The sequence below is a fragment of the Zonotrichia albicollis genome, chromosome 6, assembly GCF_047830755.1.
Source record: "Zonotrichia albicollis isolate bZonAlb1 chromosome 6, bZonAlb1.hap1, whole genome shotgun sequence".
NCBI lineage: Eukaryota > Metazoa > Chordata > Aves > Passeriformes > Passerellidae > Zonotrichia > Zonotrichia albicollis.
In genome coordinates, this window is record NC_133824.1 from 20,671,030 (window position 1) to 20,692,159 (window position 21,130).

General features: G+C 37.7%; 1 protein-coding gene across 2 annotated transcripts; it reads right to left on the minus strand.

The window, feature by feature from the left end:
• Window positions 1–452: 452 nt before the first annotated feature.
• G2E3 (G2/M-phase specific E3 ubiquitin protein ligase) lies at window positions 453–20,491 on the minus strand. 2 transcript variants are annotated; one of them, XM_074542755.1, is made up of 16 exons: window positions 20,169–20,491; window positions 17,403–17,457; window positions 15,958–16,055; window positions 13,954–14,055; window positions 12,333–12,457; window positions 11,100–11,265; window positions 10,312–10,418; window positions 9,130–9,246; window positions 8,196–8,320; window positions 7,957–8,089; window positions 7,163–7,285; window positions 5,706–6,016; window positions 4,890–5,071; window positions 4,555–4,727; window positions 2,605–2,804; window positions 453–2,006 (listed from the first exon to the last, which is right to left on the minus strand). In XM_074542755.1, exons 2-16 carry the CDS (start codon window positions 17,440–17,442, stop codon window positions 1,774–1,776), a joined length of 2,235 nt encoding a protein of 744 aa, XP_074398856.1. In that variant the 5' UTR covers window positions 17,443–17,457; window positions 20,169–20,491; the 3' UTR covers window positions 453–1,773. The 2 variants fall into 2 exon arrangements, with proteins under 2 accessions (XP_074398856.1, XP_005479925.2); XM_005479868.4 differs by lacking the exon at window positions 20,169–20,491 and adding an exon at window positions 20,008–20,110.
• Window positions 20,492–21,130: the final 639 nt, after the last annotated feature.

The window sequence follows — 21,130 nt, forward strand, 5'->3', positions numbered from 1 at the left end:
TTATATTTGAAAAATACAATCACACAACATGAATCTTTATTATGTAAACAAATTTGTGCCAAATCACTCTCCCAGTAATGGTAGCAGACCATTGGGAAGGCTAAGAACACAAAGAATTTATTGACATAATGAGAGTCAAAAATTATGCAAAGATCAGAAACACAGAATATTATTGGAGAAGACACTGAGAAAATGCTTAGTATATAAACAAGCCAAATTACATTCTCCAACGGATGATATGTTTCTTTTAAAGGAGACTTGAATATGCTTTTGGCCAAATGATAAGACTGATGAGATTAGATTGTTTTAGGCATTAGTAATGAAAAATGTCTGATCTAAGATTTGCAAGGATTTTCTTAGACTTTCTATTATTTTTTCAGAAGCACCTATCCATTTATAATTACTGTGGATGTACTTCCTTGACAAAGAATTCAAACGTAAAGCAATCCTCCTTATATTTTCAATTCAAATCAAGCTATATTAATAAAAAAGTATATAATTATTTTCCAGTATTTTGAATAATGTGCATACCTATAGACACATACAGATACATATGTATCTATATTACATGTATAGCACAGCTTATGTTAAAGACATATAGCACAGGCAGTCAAAACAGAGGGAAATAGTATAATTTCAAAACAGAGAGCAGCATACATTTAAAAATAATGTATTTAAATGTCCTTTCAATGTCATAGTTTTAGCATTAGTCACAATTAAGTATTGCTGTATAGGAATTTCACTACTTATATTTTACAGCTTAATGGCCCAGCCATTTGCACAAATTCCTGCAGCACTGAAATATATTTTATACAGTGCTCAGAATGTGCCTATGACTGAACTGGAAGAATTTAGAATAAAAGCTAGAAAAGCATCTGGCCCAGACAAACTTGATGGTAGACTGCCTTTAGTTTAACAAAGAGTTTTAGTGCATGGTCGAATTAAAATACTTAAATGGAGGACAAGTTTATATGCTCTAACGAGCAACAAACTTTTGTTCTTTCATACTTTAAAACATTAAGTCTAACTCCTAAATTTCACTTTGAAAGACCAGGTACTGCTGCATGTTCAAGATTTCATTCTGGTTTTTACTATTTTGGCCCTATGAGTAATTGAAAATTAATGTATGACAGTAGAATGCAGAAATGTGCAAATGTCAAAGATCTTGTTTAAACACAGAGACACAAGTTCAATCAAATTTTGTTCTTACACTGTATTATTTTAGCTGTTTTCTCCAGATCTTCAGTGCACTAGCCACAATGACCATAAAACTACAATTATTTTAATTTTCCTAGGTTTTTATGAACCATAAGAACATAAATGAATCAATACAAAACAATTACTGAAAAACTATATATAGAACTGAAGAACTGCATCACAGTTTTATGCAAGACAATGCTCTACAGCAATTATCTTCAAAATGTACTTGGTTTGTTTTTGACAAATAAGTTACCTAAGTATTTGATACAATCCACATACTTACCTGTTACAGAGTGTGTTTTTCATACCCGTCTACAGCAAAAGCTGACATTTAAACTACTTCTGCAAGAGATGCAGGACTCTGAAGGTCAACTTCAAAACGAAAACTATTCAGGGGATAAAGGCTTTTTTTAATTTGAAAATTGTTTTCCATCTCATAAAAACTTTTAGCATAATTTTGGAGGAAAGGTCAGAAAATACTAAAAGCATGTCCAAAAATACAGTAGCAAACTGAAAGAAGATGTTCCTGCAGAAAACTCAAGTTTCCAACGTTCAGTTTAATAGCAAAAATACTTACTCCCTTTCAACTCTTAGTGTGTTTCTGATGGTGAGCTCCATTTTATTTTTGAACTGCTGATACGTCTTTGTTCTAGGAAGCTCTAAGCAATTAAGAAGTCTGTTTCCATTGGGATACCTTATACGTAAAAATTTAATAGTAGGTTCAGGATCAAAACCTATGGCTGGTATATAAGAGGAGCCTGTTACAAAGAGCAGAATATCCTCCAATGTCACTACAGAGTCACCACCTAAAAGAAAAGGATTACGTTTTATCACTGATTGTCTATTACACATAAGCCACTACCCCAGAAGTTAAGTGCTAAGAGGAAAAAAACCCCATATGAAATCAAATCAATATGCTGAATAAATAAGCAGTTATACGGCTACCTAAGAAAAAGTTTAGCAAGAAAATCCCACTTCAGTTAGGTCTGAAAAATCTTAAGTGAATAAAAAATCTCTTCTGCAAGTAAAGATAGGAAACAGAGGTCTTTAAGACTTCAGACAATTTATCTAATAAAGGATTTTTCAGTATCACTTAGGCTGTGTGTTGGATTTTCATATTTTAATTCACAGGAATCCTAGAGACAATCTTTCAGATATTTACCACTCTAAAGGTCTGGGCAACAGTTTGAGAAGTTCTAATTAGTAAGAAAAAGGGGGAAGAAGGAACAATTAGGAACTGATAGTGATTACAAAACCTTGATTTATTTACATCACTGAAATCTAAAAATCAAATTCTGTATGTATACCAGCAGCAACTAAATAACCTGGACAGGGAAGGGGAGGACTCTTTCATTTAAAAAAACAAAGAAAAACCCCAAAAAATGAAACCAAACCAAAACTTACTTTCCACATCTTGCAAATAGCCCATCCAAAAATCAGCACCTTCAACTTGATTTACATCTGATGAGGAATGGATTGTAAAGAGATTGTAAACAGTTTCCGCTGAAAGTCTTTCAGGTTTGTAGCAGAATATGCTAGAGAACACACCTGGGTGCGTTTGCATTTTCTCCAGAACACCAAGCGTTTTCAAACCCTGCCTAAAACTAGGAGAGGGGGATAGAAAAAGAGTGACCATGCATCAGAACTCTGCATTTTATAAAGCTGCAAGATGGGGTATAATAAATCTTGTCAAGAAGGTTACATAGTACTCCCATTTTATCTTGGGAAATGCATTTAACTCTCATTTTAACAATCTAAATGTTCCTGTAGAGCTTTTTAGGGAGATGAAAGAAATACCAGTGATATGTAGAAATTAACCTTATTTCCTGGTACTTGACTGTATGTACAAGGCATACTTTTAACTTTAGAGGATTGCTATGTTTTCTTACTTTCTTACAAATAGCTCTTTGGAAAACAGCTTAAATTCCTTGTCCATAGACAAAATGAGTTCTCTTAAAAGACAGCCTTTGCTTGGCTTTTGCAAGTTTGCATGTGCTTATATGCTGTTATTTCTGCCTGTGACAAACGCAGAAGCAGCATCCTGGGCTGTACTGGAACTGTGTTGCCAGCAGCTCAAGGGAGGTGATCTTTCCCCTCTGCTCAGCAGTAGTAAGGCCACACAAAGTGCTGTGTGCAGTGCCAGGTTCTGGCAAAGGGTGACTAGGAAGATTAAGGGACTACAGCACAACCCTTTGAGGAGAGGCTCAGAGAGCTGGGATTCTTCAGCCTAGAGAAGAGAAGGTTCAGGTGGAATCTCAACATGTAGAAATATCTGAAGAGATAGGAGGTCAGAGACAGGCTCTTTTCAGTGGTGCCTACTGGCATAGAACATTTAACAGCTAAAATAACCAACTCTCTTTATAGTGACAAGTAATTTCTTGTTCTACTCTCTTATGCCCACCTTAAGCCCATCTCTCAAATGCTCAAAACTCCACTACCTCATGGTGTTTCAAGTTAACTTAATATCTAAGTGTTTGAATTAGTGCATTTGTTTAAATGCACTAATTATGTTTTACATTTTAACTCACTAATTTTTAAAATACAATATAGACTGTTCAAACATGCCAGAGGGCCTTGAACTGAAGGACTAAATTCTTCTGACATTTGTTAAAAAAATCCTCATATTAAGAATCAGTTTTCATAGCTCTTTGAGACAGAGTAATCAAATTTGTCAGAGGTAATACTATATGTGAAATTTAAATCAGGCTATGCTTGTTGGAAAAATTAGCATCCAATAAATTTTTACTGAGCAGATGAAGAATGTGAATTGGAAGTAAGACCAGAGACCAATCAAAGAACAGTCAAGAGCTGCAACTTTTCCAGCTCATGAGGTCATCACTACCTCACAGAAACATCAATGCAATGCTTATATTCTAAGCAGGCCAACTTACACTTGTTGAGAGTGCTGCACTCCTAATAGCACACACAAACTCCCTAATTAGAACTCTAGAAAACTCATTTGAATTCTAAACATATGTTAAACATTTCTAAAACAAAGACTCTACACTGGAGCAATTCTGAATTAGAATTGAACATAAGCTAGAGAAATTTTAGAGTGCAAAGGTCTTTGCATTCCCTTTTCAACCTTATGAAGAAGGCGGATTCACAATTTTTAAGCTGCAGCATGACAATGTGACCAAGGAGAAGTCAGAGCAGATATGTAGAGAAAAAAGCTTTTCAGTTTAACTACTTAGTTAACAGCTGCTACTTAATCAACTGAAAATTACAGTACACTTCAGTGGTTTAAATGGAGTAAGTAAGTAAGAATACCTGAGAGTTAGTTTTAGTAACATATTATTTAGAGCTGCAGTGAGGAGAAGAACCAAGAAGTTCGAAAACTCAAGCAAAACAAACCTTTCTAGGGGCAAAGTAATTCTCTTGATTACATGATAGATCAGTATGTCATTCACCAGCATGTTCTTATCACACAAAGCTGTTACAGGTCTTAAACAGCCAGCAGCAGTGAGGAATTCACAGCAGTCTTGTAGTGTAGACTGTAGGCTGGACAGACTATTTGCAAATTTTATCTGCATAGAAACATAAGTTAGGCACTTGTTTACTACATGTGTGTAAACATATATGTGAAAAATATACCTTTGAATTTCAACAAAATTTATATTCAGTAAGTCTTTCTCTATCTCCAAATATAGTCTTGAGCAATAAATAAAAAGAAACTTATTGCATATTACCGTTTTTATTGTTTGTGCTACATCAACATCAGCAACATCTTCCAAAACTGGCTTCACGTTCTCTGGACCATAGACAAGACATTTGAACAGTGTTTTGGAAAAGAAACCAGGAGGTGGACCACCATGAACCAGAGAAACGGCAATCATTTTACCAGCTTCAAAATAAAGATTTTCTTTTAAAGCTGCAAATAAAAAAGTATGTTTATTTAGATGCATAGAAATTATTTTTGATCATTTTTTAATAGAAAATGTCATAGTACTGTTTTTCTTAATGACTTTTGCCATCTTGTGACAGCTCAAATTATAAGACCCTATTTTTACATAGGAGTACCACATTCTTTTGCACCAGCTCTTCAGCCACTATCCAGGACTGGGAGATATAACTTCCACTTTACACCAAACTCATATTTAATTCTGTAGCGTAAGAACTCAAAGAAGCTAACTTGGGGTCTTTTGGAAGCACACTATGAAAAATAATGCTCTAGAAATTTGAGGAAAGGAAAATAATTAGCAGAGAAAGCGAGTCAGAAATAAAGAAACTAAATTAAAGAAAACAAATACACTAACTAAGAAGTTCCAAGCCTAGTTATATGCTGTTTTTCCATGGCTGTAGTCGACTTTTCCAACCAACCCAAATTTTTAAAATGACAAATCCACACACCATCCCTCTTTAGAATTGAAAAAATAAAAAAATCAATCACTGATTCTTATCATTCAGGACTATACTTGTGAACTGACACTCATAATGGCTGAAGATTAAAAAATATTTTAAGTTATATACTTCTCAATTTGCTTTTGAACAAAGCAACTAATTACCTTGAAAATCAAGGGACAAGTTCTTTCCAAAAGAGCCCTCAAACAATGATGAATTCTGAAGGTGAAGCATTAATACTTGGAAGAAATGGTGTTTTGATGCAGAAGAAGTATTTGTCTTCGATCTATTTTTGCAGTTTGAGAAATTTACTTCAATAGTGTTTGTAGGACTGAAGATGCGCTGTCTAAATCCTTTTAAAGCACTACTCCAAACATTTTCTGCATTGATGTTAAGTCTTGTTGTTTTTGTTTGAACTTGTACCTTTAACTCCTTCAGTATATTACAAACTTCCTTTCTTTGCTGACTTAAATACCTACAAGAAAATTGCATGTATTCTCAGATTAAATCTACGATTTGTAATTAACAACAGTTACTAAAAATAGTTAAATAGGATATTAAGAACACTTCTTTAAACACTGTGGCACATTCATGTATTGCCTGAATTATATCAATAAAACATTTAGTATATATTTTAAAATATATAATCCTATAGTGGCAAGCTTTAGAATACCTCTAAAAACTGAAAAAAGAGGTAGAAATAACTACCCTGGCATAAATCAAATAGTGATTTTCTTAATTCAGTGACTCCAACACAGCACCAAACCATCATCACATGAGTTGACATTTAAACAGAGTGAAACAAGTAAGAAATTGAAGTTGAAAATTTTGCCTTACAGATGTTTTGAAACCAAATTAGAACAATCATCACTATAATAAAAAAGTATATTTGAGTGGGAAGAAAATTCTCATTAAAAAAAAACAGGATGTTTTCTTTATGAGCTTCCAACCAAAACTATCTCAAATACCGTATTTACTAGAAATACCTTATTCGATCATCAGAATTTTTAGCACATAAGATAGAATCCATAAATTAACTACTCACAAGAAGATAATGAATTTTATGTCCCCAAACTGAATATTCTATATTAAAACACGTTGTTTTAGCACTGACTTTAGTACAGGCACAAAATATTCATATGGTACAAATACAAAAACATTAAAAATTTAGGACCTGTCTAATTAGAAGAAAGCAATTAGGATCCTTTTTATTCCCTATTTTCTAAAGAATGTTTAGCCATACATCAGTAAGGACAAAAAAGCATTTCTGGGTTTTCACCCCCTTACCATCTAACCTAAAAACTCTCTGTAGGTTTCATTCTTTTCCCCTCACATCCCTCTAGCATTTATAAACAGTAGAAGCCTTTCTCAAGCTATGACTTCTGATTTTAAGTGTAAACTCATCTCATTTTTGACTGACTATATACATATACACACAGACAAATATATATGCATATTGTTTAGATTCACACAGAGAAATATATATGGATACTGTATATATACACAGATACATACAGATACTGCATATACACAAAACCACACACACACAGAGTCTGTAGGAAATACAGTAAAAAGCCATGTGCTAGATTACTCTTCAAAATAAGAAAAATAGAAGAAATACTTGTGCCTCAGGGACCAGTTCCAGTTTGACATCACTGGAGATGGGGACACTGTCACTCTGTTGGATGCTGGCTGCTCTAGGTGTGAGCAAGGTGACAAGTTCTGGCACATCATCTTTGGTGATCTAGAAGTCAAAACAGTATTTTAAGAAGATACAACTGAAGAATGTATGAACACTTCCTATTTCACAGTAGCAGTATAGTTTCCCCCTAAATCAGTACTGAATCTCATTTGTATCTCCATTTCCATGAAGTCCACCAGTGCCTGAACTACAATTTTGAAAGTAATGAGTCTGTATTTTATTACACCGTGGATTAATTAGGATGTGTTTTCAGTTGCATCTCATACATCAGACGAAAGCACTGACTGACACAGTAAGCAAAAACTAAAAATAGTTGTTTTTACAAACTTGAAAACAGCAGAGTAAAATATTATTATGAACATTTGTCTTTAAGTCAGACTCCTAGAACACTATTAAAATGGAAAAATTTCCAATAAGCAAACATAAAGCTTATTGTCATTTGTATATTCTTAAGTTACCACTAAATTGTTAAAATTCCTTTAACAAGGATCTATCTCTACCAAACTAAAAAATGTTTTACATGCCACCAAATCCAAATAACTAGAATTCATGGCTTACTCAGAAAACTTCAATCACTAAATTTTTTATTCTAATTTTATTTGATTCACAATTTAATGTAAATTCCTCCTATGGAATAAGTCATCATTTCCTCACGTTTAAGTATTATCTTATGGCAATGATCAATTTCTGTGAGAAAACAGAAAATTACACACTGGAGTAGAAATCTGCGTGGAGATCCAGATGACTGCCGAGGGGACTTTGGGGGTGGCTCGTCCAGCAAACAAGGTGTTCCATTTGAATTTGCAGAGGCAGATGAAGCACGCCTTTTCTGTTTGCTATACTTCCCTGTAGGATTACATTATATCAATTTAATGAATTTTCTAGTTGCAAAGTATGCTTATATAACCTGAAGTTCTCATTTAAGAAATCACTGTCACATCCACAACTTCACCTGATTTTGCAAAGATACTTCTGCATTCCATGCACTCCCAGTTTTGCTCCCACGACTTCAGAGATGAACAGGCCAAATGAGTTCCACGAGAACCGCAGTACTGGCAACGCTGAATTTCCCATTTACTAAAAGGAAAAAGTTTGGTATTTAGAATTAGACAGAAGAACGAGGCCAGTTAAAACAAAGACTAATTGTAAGTGTAATCCTGACACTAAACCAATAAAGCATAATTTTATCAGTCTGGCAGAACTGATTCTAATCAAGAAGCCTTTCTTCACACAAGATATAACTGGCTGCAACAAGAAAAAAAAGCTACTCATGTTCCAGCAGCTTACACTGAGTGAGGCTATTAGTACTCCTCTGTTCTGAAGCCAACAGATTGCAGGCACTATCTTCTTCTCATCCTGCTAGTCAGCAAACTCCTCTGTGTTTTATAGTATCCACCAGTCAGCTTTTCCAAACAGTAATTAATTTAAAGGAGAACTCTCTAGGGAAACATTCAAACTACTGACGACCTAATTCTACTACTTCAACAATAACTTCTTGTAAAGGCTATAAGTATTTTAACACTCAATAAATTGCTGAATTAAACTCTGAATGATACATGCACAACATTAATTTAGGTACATGCTGTGTTGGTGCACAAATTCTACTTCAGCCTGTAAAAAATGAGGACAAAGTAACTGATAATCCCTTTAATTTGGTTTTCATGGCTTTTATAACCATATGAAGTTAGAGAAATTTAGTACTGAAATATGATTATATTGAGTAGAACAAAAACACTATCTAGACAGTGTGTTGGCTTGACATTAAAATGTGATGCCAAAAAATACCCAAACATTTATGTACATAAAAATTATAAACAACAACAATGAAAAATAAGTCAAAAAACCTATTCTATCCCAAGTTATACGTTCCTGCTAAAGTATCATACCTATCAGGTTCATTATAGTCTCTTCCTTTCTTGCAGAGACACCTTTTAACATCACAGTGTTGATAACAATGCAGTAAGTCTTGATATGCATTTTCTTCAAGTTCCCAAGATGCATCCCTGTAAACAAGGCAGAAGATGGACATCAGAACTCTATTTCTGATTGTTTTAATGGGTTGCTCTGTATTTAGAAAAAAATACATGCAATAAACATATGAATGTATTTCAATCATGTCATGTTCTAGGGGAGGTTCTAGGTAACTGAGAGGGGGAAGGGGGGGAGGAAACTCTAGTAACTAAAATAATACTATAAAACACATAGATGGACTTTTTCTTGCATAAATTGACTTTGATTTTAAGTATTTATTATTTGTCATATGACTTCAGTGACACAGCACTTTTGCTCTGTCTCCATCCCTTTTTTCTCTCACAGAAAACGGATATTTGTTTAGGCAACCTACACTTACAACTGAAACTGGTTTCATGAATGGTAACTCAGAATGTTCCAGGCCAGTATGGTGAAGTTCATAAATTATTTTGACTCTTCCTCCTCTCCAGAATCTTCAGCTTCTGTCTCAAAAGGGAATTGATGGTGCTCTCTGAAGACTAATAGTTATTAAGTAATGATACTTCTAACAAAGAAGCATCATTCTGATCTCTTTCTGTCATATTTTGAGCCTCTTCAGGTGACAGAAACAGGAAAAACAGCTTGGAATTTTGGAAGCAGATATTATACTAACATAAACCTTTGCAATCCCTTGGCAGAAGACAGGAGCTGTATGGCTGAGTAATCAGCCAATTACAATTCTGTCTGGACAGAAATTCAGATAATTAAACTTGAACACAGAAGATACACTTCTTAGCAATCTCTACGCTAAGGAAAAATTATATTTAAGAAGTGCTTTTATCTTCCAATTGGGTTTAGAATTTAAGCTAAATCATGGCATTAAAAGTGACTTTTCAGAGCTTTCTATTTTGTGTTTGATATAACCAATTTCACCTTTGGCTATTTTTATGCATATCTAAAAGGAAACAGGCTACTCCTTACTAAACTGAACAATTCTACAACTGAAGGTAGAACCAACATTTCACTATTAATAGCTGAAGTTCTGTAGAATAAAATAAATGTTCATAACAGCTTATCAAAGTTTTCATACAAGAGTAGTCATTAACAAAATTACTTACCTTTCTGGAATGTGTATGCCCATTCTCAACATTTCGTTTTGAAATTTGTCCTTGTTATTACATACTGTGCACCTAAAGAAAAATATCCCAGCACTCAAAGCTTGATACTGTGCCAAGAAAAAAAACAAAAAACACAACAAAGAAACCAGACCAATTATTGAATTACTACCATCCTTAATATGACAATAAATTATGTCTTAATATTCAGACACATTACATTCATGGATACCGTCCTGACATGGGTGTTAAAGCTGGTACAATTATGATGTGACTTGACATTAAAGCAAATGGCAAGAATTTTCTCTTCCTTTAAGGAAAGAGCTCATATGCCAGAATAAGATTCATAAACAAAAGTACCATTCTTTTCAGTCAGTGTAAGTAACCTCTCCAGATCCAGTGTAAGTTTACAAAAAGAAAGTTGTAATTTTTTATAGTCTTGGATTTAGCCAAAGAGAACTGATGATGTATAAATTACATTTTTAGCACTCAGATTCTGCACATAATGACTTGCAAGAAACTTGCTGAACTTCAGTTCCTAAAAGTAGCAAAGGCATGAAATATGTATCACACATGCAGAAACATGGAGGGGCCACAGGGAGAGAAAAATTAATAGCATTAAAAGCTCAAAATCCTTTTGTGTGCATAAAGCAATTTTAGCACTGCTCTTCAAACTTAGAATACTTCATACCTACTACCTACACTTACCAGTAAGCAATTGTTCCATTATTTTTAAACAGAAATGTGATCTCCATGGATGCAAAAGGACTGAAAGAGAGAACCTGTATTACCTGCAAGCATTCTCGATGAAACCAAGCATTTTTGCAGCAAGGACTTTTCAATACAGTGTACACTGGAAGATGTTCAACCAAATCCAGGCATATTGTGCACTGTGAAGCTCCTCTAGGTTCTTTATCCATAAACTCTTGGACTGGTCTATGTTCCCAACAGTAAGATCTAAAAAGAGTAATTTATGGTTCTGTTAACAAAACTACATTTTAAGAACCTTCTTCATAAAACTTAAAGACATCAAAATTAATTCATTAATCAATTTTTCATGAGTGCTATGCAACAAGCTAAAAATGCAGGCATACTGGTTTTTGCTAGGCTAGAGTTAAATTTCTTAATAGTAACTTGATTTGTATGGTGATGTTTTGGATTTGTGAGGAAATCAGTGTTGATAACACAGTGATGTTTTAGCTATTGCCCAGCAGATCTTGAACAGAGTCTAGACTTTTTCTCTTTCTCACCCCTCCCCACCAGTGAGCAGGGTAGGGACGCACAAGGAACTGGGAGGTGAAACAACTGGGATGGCTAACCCCTACTGACCTAAGGGATATTCCATACCATAACATCCAAGAAATGCAGCTCTAGAACAAACCTTTCTGAAAATGCCTTATCTTTACACGTACTTGAGGTAATGCAAGTTGTTTTGTGTTAACTGCCTGCCAGACTTCAATCCATCCACCCTACAAACTCAGCTCACAACAAGGATAATGCACTCAAGAGTATTTTGACTACAGCCAAGATGCTAGACAGATGACAGTAAAAGAAAACAAATCTTTTTTTTTTGACATTTGATATTAAGCCCATTCCCCCTGCAGTCCCTCTCTGATAAACTTGGAAACACAATAAAATGGCAGACACTGTGTTGTGACTGTTGAGAGATATGGGTATCCAAAGCTCTGCCATTTCAACAAAGGCATAGAAGAGAGGCAAACAAAAACCCAAATCGACCATTAGGCAGTTTATTTCAGAGCTCAGAATTTACTGCTCAGTTTTATAAACAACTTAACTACTTGTATAAGCATAAAGTCATGTATTTAAAAGTGTTGAGAATTGAGTTTATAAATATTAGGTACACAATGTAACTGTTTGACTTTCATGTCTACCACAAATCGGGTATTTGATTCCTAGATAATCTGATGCCATTTGCAACTATCAGTCATGAAGGACACCCAAGTCACCTCCTGTATAAATATAATAAATTGAAAATAGAAAAACAACAAAGTCCCAAAACTCACCTGAAGTCTTCCATAAACTGGAAAATGCATTCCCTTTGAATCCCACAAGGAAAATGGTAACTTCGTTTGCATTTAGGAGCTACACACCCAATTGAAGCTCCCTTTTTCTTACAGATATTACATTTCTAGAAATAATTGGTTTTGGAAACAAAATATTAACAGTTTAAATACAAATAAAATTATAGGAATTAAACCAATAGAAAAGTTACAAAAAGTGTAAGAAAGAATAGTAGCTAATAGATTAAAACTGTGACAAGACTAATGTGGTTTAGCTCTGTTACAAAGAGTAAACAGATGCAGTTATTTCCCAGACTTAACATACTGGTTAATATGCATATTGTCCTGTGACATGTAAGATAACATACAAGTTACTTTATCAGTACCTATAGTTATATAGCTATAATAGGCATACACATATATATGCTTATATATAGGCATCTGTAAATTATTTACTCTCAGCATCAAGCTCAGCACAATGTCATGAGGTATTATGAAAGTTTAATTCACTCTTCTTTATCTGGAACTTGCCCAAGGAATAACACCAGTTGCAAACTCTAGAGGCCCAGGGAAGCTGACTTCAGTTGTGGGGTGAATTGTAATGGAGCACCCAGGCCACACCGATCTCAGAAACACTCACTAGGCCTCAGCCTGAACCACCTGCACTGGACTAAGCCTCTCTTGAGGCTCATCAGAAACACTGTCTGCTCCCAGGAACTAACAGGTATCTAATGAGCTCTTGTTTTATAACAAACAGCCTTGGAAACTGTTTTCTTGCCTGAATAACAACCAAGTGGAATAGTATTTTCGTTACTGAAGCTTCAGAGAAAGTTACCAACTCGAATTCCAGCCAGGATGGAAAATTACTGTCACTAAAGCCCTCCTGTGACCCTATAAACAGTGGACCAAAGTGAGACCCTGGGAGCTGGATTCCCAGAAGGCATGGGGCTAATGTGCATGTCTCAAACACTGACAACGACAGTGGAGCTGCTGGCAGTAACACACACAAACTGCCGGTGATAACCAAGGACACACCGTGAGAAAGAAGATCTGACTGTAGCAGAGGGCCTGGCAGAGATTGACCTGTGTGTGAGAAAGAACCACAACACAGCACAGTGCAAGCACAGGAATGTAGAGCAGAAGTGGGCATGGACTATGGGGTAGGATTTAGACCCCAAAGCCCTCCAACCCACTTCCAGAAAGGCCTGAAACAACAGACTGCTCATGATAACTAATTTACATAGAGGGCAAGAAATCCACCTTTGGGGTGGAGAAACCTATCCCCAAAAGGTAACCCCACAAAGCCCAGGCCAAGTGTGTACATGACTAATAAAACTTTCTGACTTCTAGCCGACCCTCTGACTTTTGTCACTCCTTTTGCCCAGTGAGCAAAATCTTGGGTGCTTCCTTCTCCTTAAGGGTGGATCATTACAATTTCTGCAGGGTTTTTTTCCTTGTGGCTTCCACAAATCCAATATACTTGTTACTTAAACGTAGAGTTCAGGTGCTTGAATGGGTTCAGCACACTGTCCATTGGAGGAAGAAAATAAATCCCACAGGCAGTACGAAAAGCACTTAAAAGTTACCTTTTTCCCCTGGTAAATAACAAAGACATCATTCTTACCAGTTTTGCAGCTCTTTTTACTTCTTTTCTAATATCTGTGATCAAAAATCCATCTACACCTTCATCTTCTTCACCCCTCTGCCAAATGCCACTTGACATTAACTACAAAAACAAATTAAGTATTTCAAAACATCCACCTAATGTAAAGATTTAAAATTACATACACTGTGCTTATCAAGTAAGAAATAAGTTTAGTCTAAAAAAGCTCACATGGAAACATTTTAATGATTAAAACTCTGATATAAAACACATTTTTATCTGACATGACAATAACCAGTAAAATGAAAATAAGTATTACGTAACATCAGAGTAATTGTATAATACTGCAGGGCCTGAGATACTGTATTTGGCCTTCCTTTTTGAAGTATACAGACTATTCAGATAATTGTCAAACAATTACTTTCAGCATATAAATCTTCAGAGGAAGTAAAATTAAATTAGCTTAGTTATTATGAATGACAATTGTGCTGTGAAGATAATGAAGCACAGTAGGAAGTAACTGTACTGAAGTGTCACCTAAGAGGAAAAGTAATTCACTTTAGAGGAGATTTAAATAAACACAGAATCAAGTAACTAGGCAAATCAGAAGAGCCTGATGATAATTTGAAGTTAGGCAGCAACATTACAGTCTTCAAATAACTGAAGAGTTTCACAACTTGATGCCGTTTATATTCTTTACAGTCTCGTTTTATAATTTCAACGTAGTACCATTTAAACTAGCTTTATCAATATTGTACTCAAATAAATGTAAGATTACATATCCAAGCCAATTAAATATATTTAATATATATATATTAATTTATATTTAATATATTCCAACTGTGAGACATTTGGCAAAGAATAATTAAACTGTCACTAATGTGCCTCTTTGTAGAACTCTTTTCTTATATAACATACACTGTATTTAAGTAAAATCACAGGGCTTTGCACATTTTTAAAGAAGTAGACACAAAAAAATGTTAAAGATACTACAATGAGCTTCCTGCAGTTAAAATACCTTTTAACTCCTAAAGCTCAGTATTGCATGCATGCCTTTTCCTACCTATTTATCAGGATAGGATTTTTCCTTATCATTTGATATGGCCCTATATAGGAGACAAAATTACCACTAACATGGTATAATGGCCTCTATTTCCTTACAGCTACTTAAAATTTATTTGAAATCAAATTTCTCTATCTTTATGTAACTTCTCCTTAGTTTTTAAAGGATTCAGTATCCAAACTATTAAGTCATCTACAGTCAACACTGTTTAAAGAACTTGTTGAGAAAACATACCCCCTACATTACTTCTGATACTCGACACTCATTATAAAATTGGGGAGAACAATTCAAATTATATTCATTAACAAACAAAAGATTTTTTTTTTTGTGAAGCAGTAATGTTATTCTAAAGACCTGTAAAAATTTAGAGTTTGAGAGGAAACTTAAGTATACCTTTAGGAATATGAAACTTGGAAAATGTCAAGGGTGATAACAAAAGCTTCAAGTCATATCCATAGCTTTGTTTAAATTATACACTTGGACTATTTAGTGAAACTATACTGATATGATCAACAGGTTACATATAACTTCACTGAAAATTAGGACTTGAGTGTTACAATGTTCTGTGTAATGTCAGAGAACAGCTGACATGGAATTTTCACATTTCAAATTTTGAAACTACATTTTTCTTATAGGAGGCAATACGTAAGTGCAAACTGTTCCTTTTGTCTTAACATGTACCTTCATTGCTATTTGCTATGATAGGTTAGGAGAATGAATGAATTCCTTTAAATGGACCATGAACAGAATTTAGCTTTGAATAAAGGCTTGTTGGGATTTACTTATTTCATCTGCTGCACCTGACAAGTACAAGCTTTCAAGGCTATGAGTTAAAGCTCACATTTCAAGCTTTGCGACAACAAAATTATTACAAAAACATGACAAGTTATTAGTATTAAATACTTGTTGCACCTTTTTTTCAGATAAAACAGAATACCCAAATATCATTACCATACACTTACCAAACAGTAATAATGAACAGTGAGATTGTACTCCACATAGGTCCTTTTTTCTCCATACTTTTCAGTGCAGTCATCTGGCCGTCCACAGAGAACACAGACTAAAATACAGAATCATGTTTATAAGCACAGTGAATGTACTGGAATTGCTATGGATCAGCTACAGAGCAGTAACTTCCACCTCTTTCAATCACATGCATCTTCAAGTAGATTACTGGATAAAGGACAGTAGATATCCCTCTCCTTATTGCTGAATTTTATAATAGATACAGAAGAATGTACTATTTGTTCCTCCTCTAGTTACTAGCAAGAAAATACTTAACCAGCCTGCTGATTCAGTAGTGGTCTATCAGCCAAGCTAAATTCACAAGCAGACTGTGCTCCCAATTGAAATATTCTTCCCCAAACACCCAAAGAGAATTGTCAAATGGCCAACAATGTCCAGGTGCATGTGAGATGTCATCTAGTTGCTACTGCAGCTTTTAAAAACATTTAACAATTTGAGACAACACTGCATTTAACTAAAACCTCGAGGACCTCTCACTTACCAAAGCTTCTAGCCCACTATCATAGTTCCATGGACTTTCAATAGCTTCCCTTTAATTCCCAGTATAAAAGACATTTACAATATTCTAAGATTCAGAACAGTCACAGGAGTAACAACAGGGCTACTGCTTCAGCCTAAGAAAGTGCTGAATGCTACATCTCAAACACAGCTCTGCGTGACTTGGCCGCTAAATTCACAAGGTTACTTCCTTGAAACATCTGCAGAAAACACTGTTTTAAAATAGTCTAATTACAGCAAACAAACCTAAAGAACCTCTTTTTCATTTCCTGAGAGAAGTGGTGGTTCTAACAGAATTTCACATAATGGTCAGGGGTGGAAGTGACCTCTGGAGATCATCTGGTCCAACCCCCTGTGAGGCAGGGCCACCTAGAGCAGGTGACACAGGACCTTGTGCAGGTGGGTTTTGGATGTCTCCAGAGAAGGAGTCCATGACCTCGGTGGGCAGCCTCTTCCAGTGCTCTGCCACCCTTCCACATGTTGAGGGGGAAGCTCTTGTGTTTTGGTTCATGACCATTGCCCCTCATCCTGTCTCTGGGAACCGCTGAGGAGTCTGGCACCACCCTCCTGGCACCTGCCTCTGAGATATTTGTATGTGTTAATGAGATTCCCTCTCTGCCTTCTCTTCCCCACACTAAACAGGTCCAGCTCCCCCAGTCTCTCCTCATGAGAGAGACGCTCCAGACCCCAAATCATCTCTATGGCCTCTGCTGGACACTCTCAGGAATTCCTTGTCTGTCTTGCACTGAAGAGCCTCAAATTGGACAGTAATTTAATTATTGGAAACTCACCTACTCTTTGAGCATGAATAAAATAAGTCATGACTAACAATATATATGCAGATTAAGTATTTCTGAAATTATTTTATAAAAGCTTTACTCACTTTTTGTGCTTTGAACATCAAAATGATTTGTTTTGCTCATCCTGAGTTCTTCTGGCTGTCATTCAAAAGAAACAAGGTATTAAATACATCCAGTGCATAAATGAACATTATACAGCTCTTTTATGTTTATTCAAAACTGCAAAGAAAGGGTATAAACTCCATAAACCGAAAGTGGTATTATGATAAAAGAATATCGTAATTCAACTGTTATTGTGGGAAACAGAGATTCAGAAAGCAGGATGCAATTGTCCAGAAAAAAAATCTTAGACCATGAGAGATACAGCAACTTTTACCTATTTCCCTAAACTAACAAACAAAATACATATTATTTTGAGAAGAGAAAAAGTCCAATGCAACAACTAGTTATTTACAAACTTATTTGTACAGAAGAGTTCTTACTTATTTTAAGCAACAGAAATAATGGTTCACAGAGAACCTAAGAAACAGCTCTGACTTCTGCTCAAATAAAGATTGTAATAATGCAAAGAACTTGAAAACAAAAAAATAACTGGGTAGCGATGTGACTATGACTATAGTCTCCATTGTTTGGAGAAAATGCAGGATCCTGGATCAGAGAAATCCTGATCCACAAAAAAGCCAAAGGGAAAAAAACCCCACAAACTAAAAAGGTGAGGAATTCAAAACTGGGACATGCATACAAGGGAATTTACACTATGTAGGACAGTATTTTACATACTGAAGTAGAAAGTAATTTATTTAGAAACAGTGACCTAACTTGCAACTTGAGCTGCCCTTTACTGTGTGCCACACCATGGACCCTTATCCTAAAAAAATCAACCCAAACCAAATAATCTCTAGTTTCTTCACCATAGCATCAAAATGATTATTCTTTCTCAGCACTCTTCCAGGAACACATCTGTAGATCTTTGACTTGCCTTCCCTTAGGAAGCTGAAGAAAGCATTACTTAAGTTCTGCAAGCCAAGGGTGATGGCCTGCATCTCCAGGCTGGAGCTCCGGCAGGCGGACAACTCCCTCTTGCTACAGGGAAGCAGCCAGTAACAAATCAAGGGTCAAACCAGAAGCCTGACAGATTGTACACTATTGGTGGTCCGGTATTTACAGGTTTGATGACTACCAGATATCAGCCTCAAGAACAAACTTTAGGTTAATTCAAACTATTGCAAATAAAGCACTGGAGCAATTTCACTGGAGATCTAGGGAAGGAAGCATATTGAGAAAGAAAAAGAAATGGAGGCAGAAGTGTCAGGCACAGGCAAGTGCTCTATGCCACTGAGAACCGGAGTAGTTGCACAAAGGACCTTGGCCACAAAACGGTCTAAAAGGAAAACAAACCAAAAAGCACCACTACTAAACGAGATTAAAACGTTCCTAAAGACACACCACACTGACAGTCAGATTGAATAACTGACCACTCATTTCCCAGAAACACACTTCCCTTTTTCTAAATAAAGAGGAAGAACTATACTTAATCAAGTACAGAGGGAGCAAAAGACCCCCAGAGCTCACACACATTCCCCTTCTTCAGGACTTCCCCAGGATGCTCACTGTCAGTTTCACCGTTCTCACGCTCCTGCGGTAACACAGAAACTGCCTACACACGGCCACGCAAACCAAGATTATTTTTGGTAGAAAGCCCTACAGGTGGGCAAAGCACATATGCGGCTGCAAACAAGAAAATCACCTTCATACCTTTCCTTGGCTCCAGGAAAATAGAAAAAAGAAAACGCTACACCACCCCCAATTCCCTCTACTTTTCTCGAATTCTTTCGGGTAAGTGAACCCAAAGTTCGAATTTACAAGTTAAAAGATAAGCAGATCACCCATTTAGGCCCCCTGCATGAGTCCTCTGGGGCTTTTCACAGGAACAAAGCAATTCTGCATTCGTCTGCTTGCAAGGCAGGAACGACCCCATTAGGGCCCAGTGTCTTGAAAACCGGTGTAAATAAAAAGTATCTACTTTTCCTAAACAGGCAAGAAAAGTCCTCAGAGTGGGTATTTAGATTTTGCTACATTCTGTAATGTTTTTACTGCTCCATAGCGTAACGCGTTTCAAGTCTTTGAACTAGAGACAGAAAAAGAAAAACAAAGCAAGCCCCAAGAGGCACGGTATCACGCACACGTTTTCCCCAGCACAGAAACAAAGGACATCTCCCGAAGCCACCTGTGAACCCCGAATTTCCACGCAGTGAGACCTCCAGGTCCCCCCGCGCTCACTCCCCGGAGCCGCGTCCCGGGAAAGTGCCGTCCCTCGGCGCCCAGCCCCGGGCGGGCGGGCAGCGCTCCCGGCACGTCCCGTCCCCAGGAGCCGGGGCTCAGGCGGCCGCGCTCCCCCCGCGCCTGGCAGGGCTCAGCCGCCCGGCACAAGGGCCATGGCAGCTCCTGGGCGCGACGGCCGCCGCTCCCCTCCCGTGCCGCACTCCGCGTCCCCCCGCGCCGCCGCCCGTGTCCCGCTAGCGCGGAGGCAAGAGGGAGCATGTTTGGGTAGTTTTGCCGGAGCTGCGGCCGCTCCGAGCGGCGGGAGCCAAGCAGCGGCGGCTTCCCAGAGCACCGGCTGGGAGGCTGCCGCACGGCGAAAGAAGGGGCTGCCGCCTCCCTGCCCCGGAGCCCGAGGGCGGCACTCACCGCTCGGACCCGACCAAACCGAGCCGGGCCGCAGCACCGCGCGCCAACCGACGGCCGATTCAAACCCCAACATCCGCCCCCCGCCGGAAGCGCGGCCCGGCCCGCCCCCCGCCCCACCCCGCGGCCCCGGAACAGCGGGCGAGCCTCCTGTGACCATTTACCTGAGGAAACAATAAGTTGCGGTTTTTAAAAGAAATATTAAAAAAAAAAAATCTGTCTTCTGCAGCTTGCTCTCAAGGGGCCTAAACTGCCACCGTGTCAGGCCGTGCTGACCCTTTTTTCCCCATAGCTGCAATGAAACGGAGTTTCTCAGTAAAGTTGTGCATTTGATGTTTGTGCTTTTCCATTGCAACGCCACCGGTGTTGCACCGCGTCACAAGGGAGCTCATTCCAGCGGCTTTGGGATTTGGGGAGTACTGTCCAGCAGAGCTGGAATGCTGCAGTGCCGAGGTCCATACGCTGGGAATGCTGAGCGGTGTCAGCTCCGTACCCACCCCTGCACACCACCGGGAGCGGCTCCATGTGCCGGGAATGCTGAGCAGTGTCAGCTCCATACCCACCCCTGCACACCACCGGGAGCGGCTCTCCGCTCATTCCCGCCCGCCCCAGGCTGGTCTCTCCTATACCCGGTCCACACCTTTATTCCCCCGGTAACTTGGCTGTTGAGCCCGGAGTCTCTGCAGATCCCCAGGCTAGATCCCAGATCACTTGCCTTGGCTGGAAGTTCTCTAGCTGCACACAGAGACGGAACAGAGTTTATCTGGAATCTGGAGTTGGTTAGGCAGGTGTGGGGACCTGCATCTTGTTTTTCACTCAACTGGCCCCATTGCCCCACTGCCTCTCTATTTTCCTGCATCACACCCATTCCCCTAAACATCCCATAACGCCTTTTGTACCCTAAAATACCATAATGACTTTGTTCTTTCCTGACAAATATGTGACCGTCTTCCCCTCCCTCATCAGTTAGGAAATTCCAGCTTGATCTCTATGGGACGGAATGTTTCCTTCAATGGCCTTTCAGAGGTTTGGTCTTTGTCACCGTCTCGGTTGCCTCCTGCGTTTGTGTATCTGGGGCTTGCCTCCTCCTGTGTGTTGGCCAAGTCTTGCATTGTTAAACAGTTGT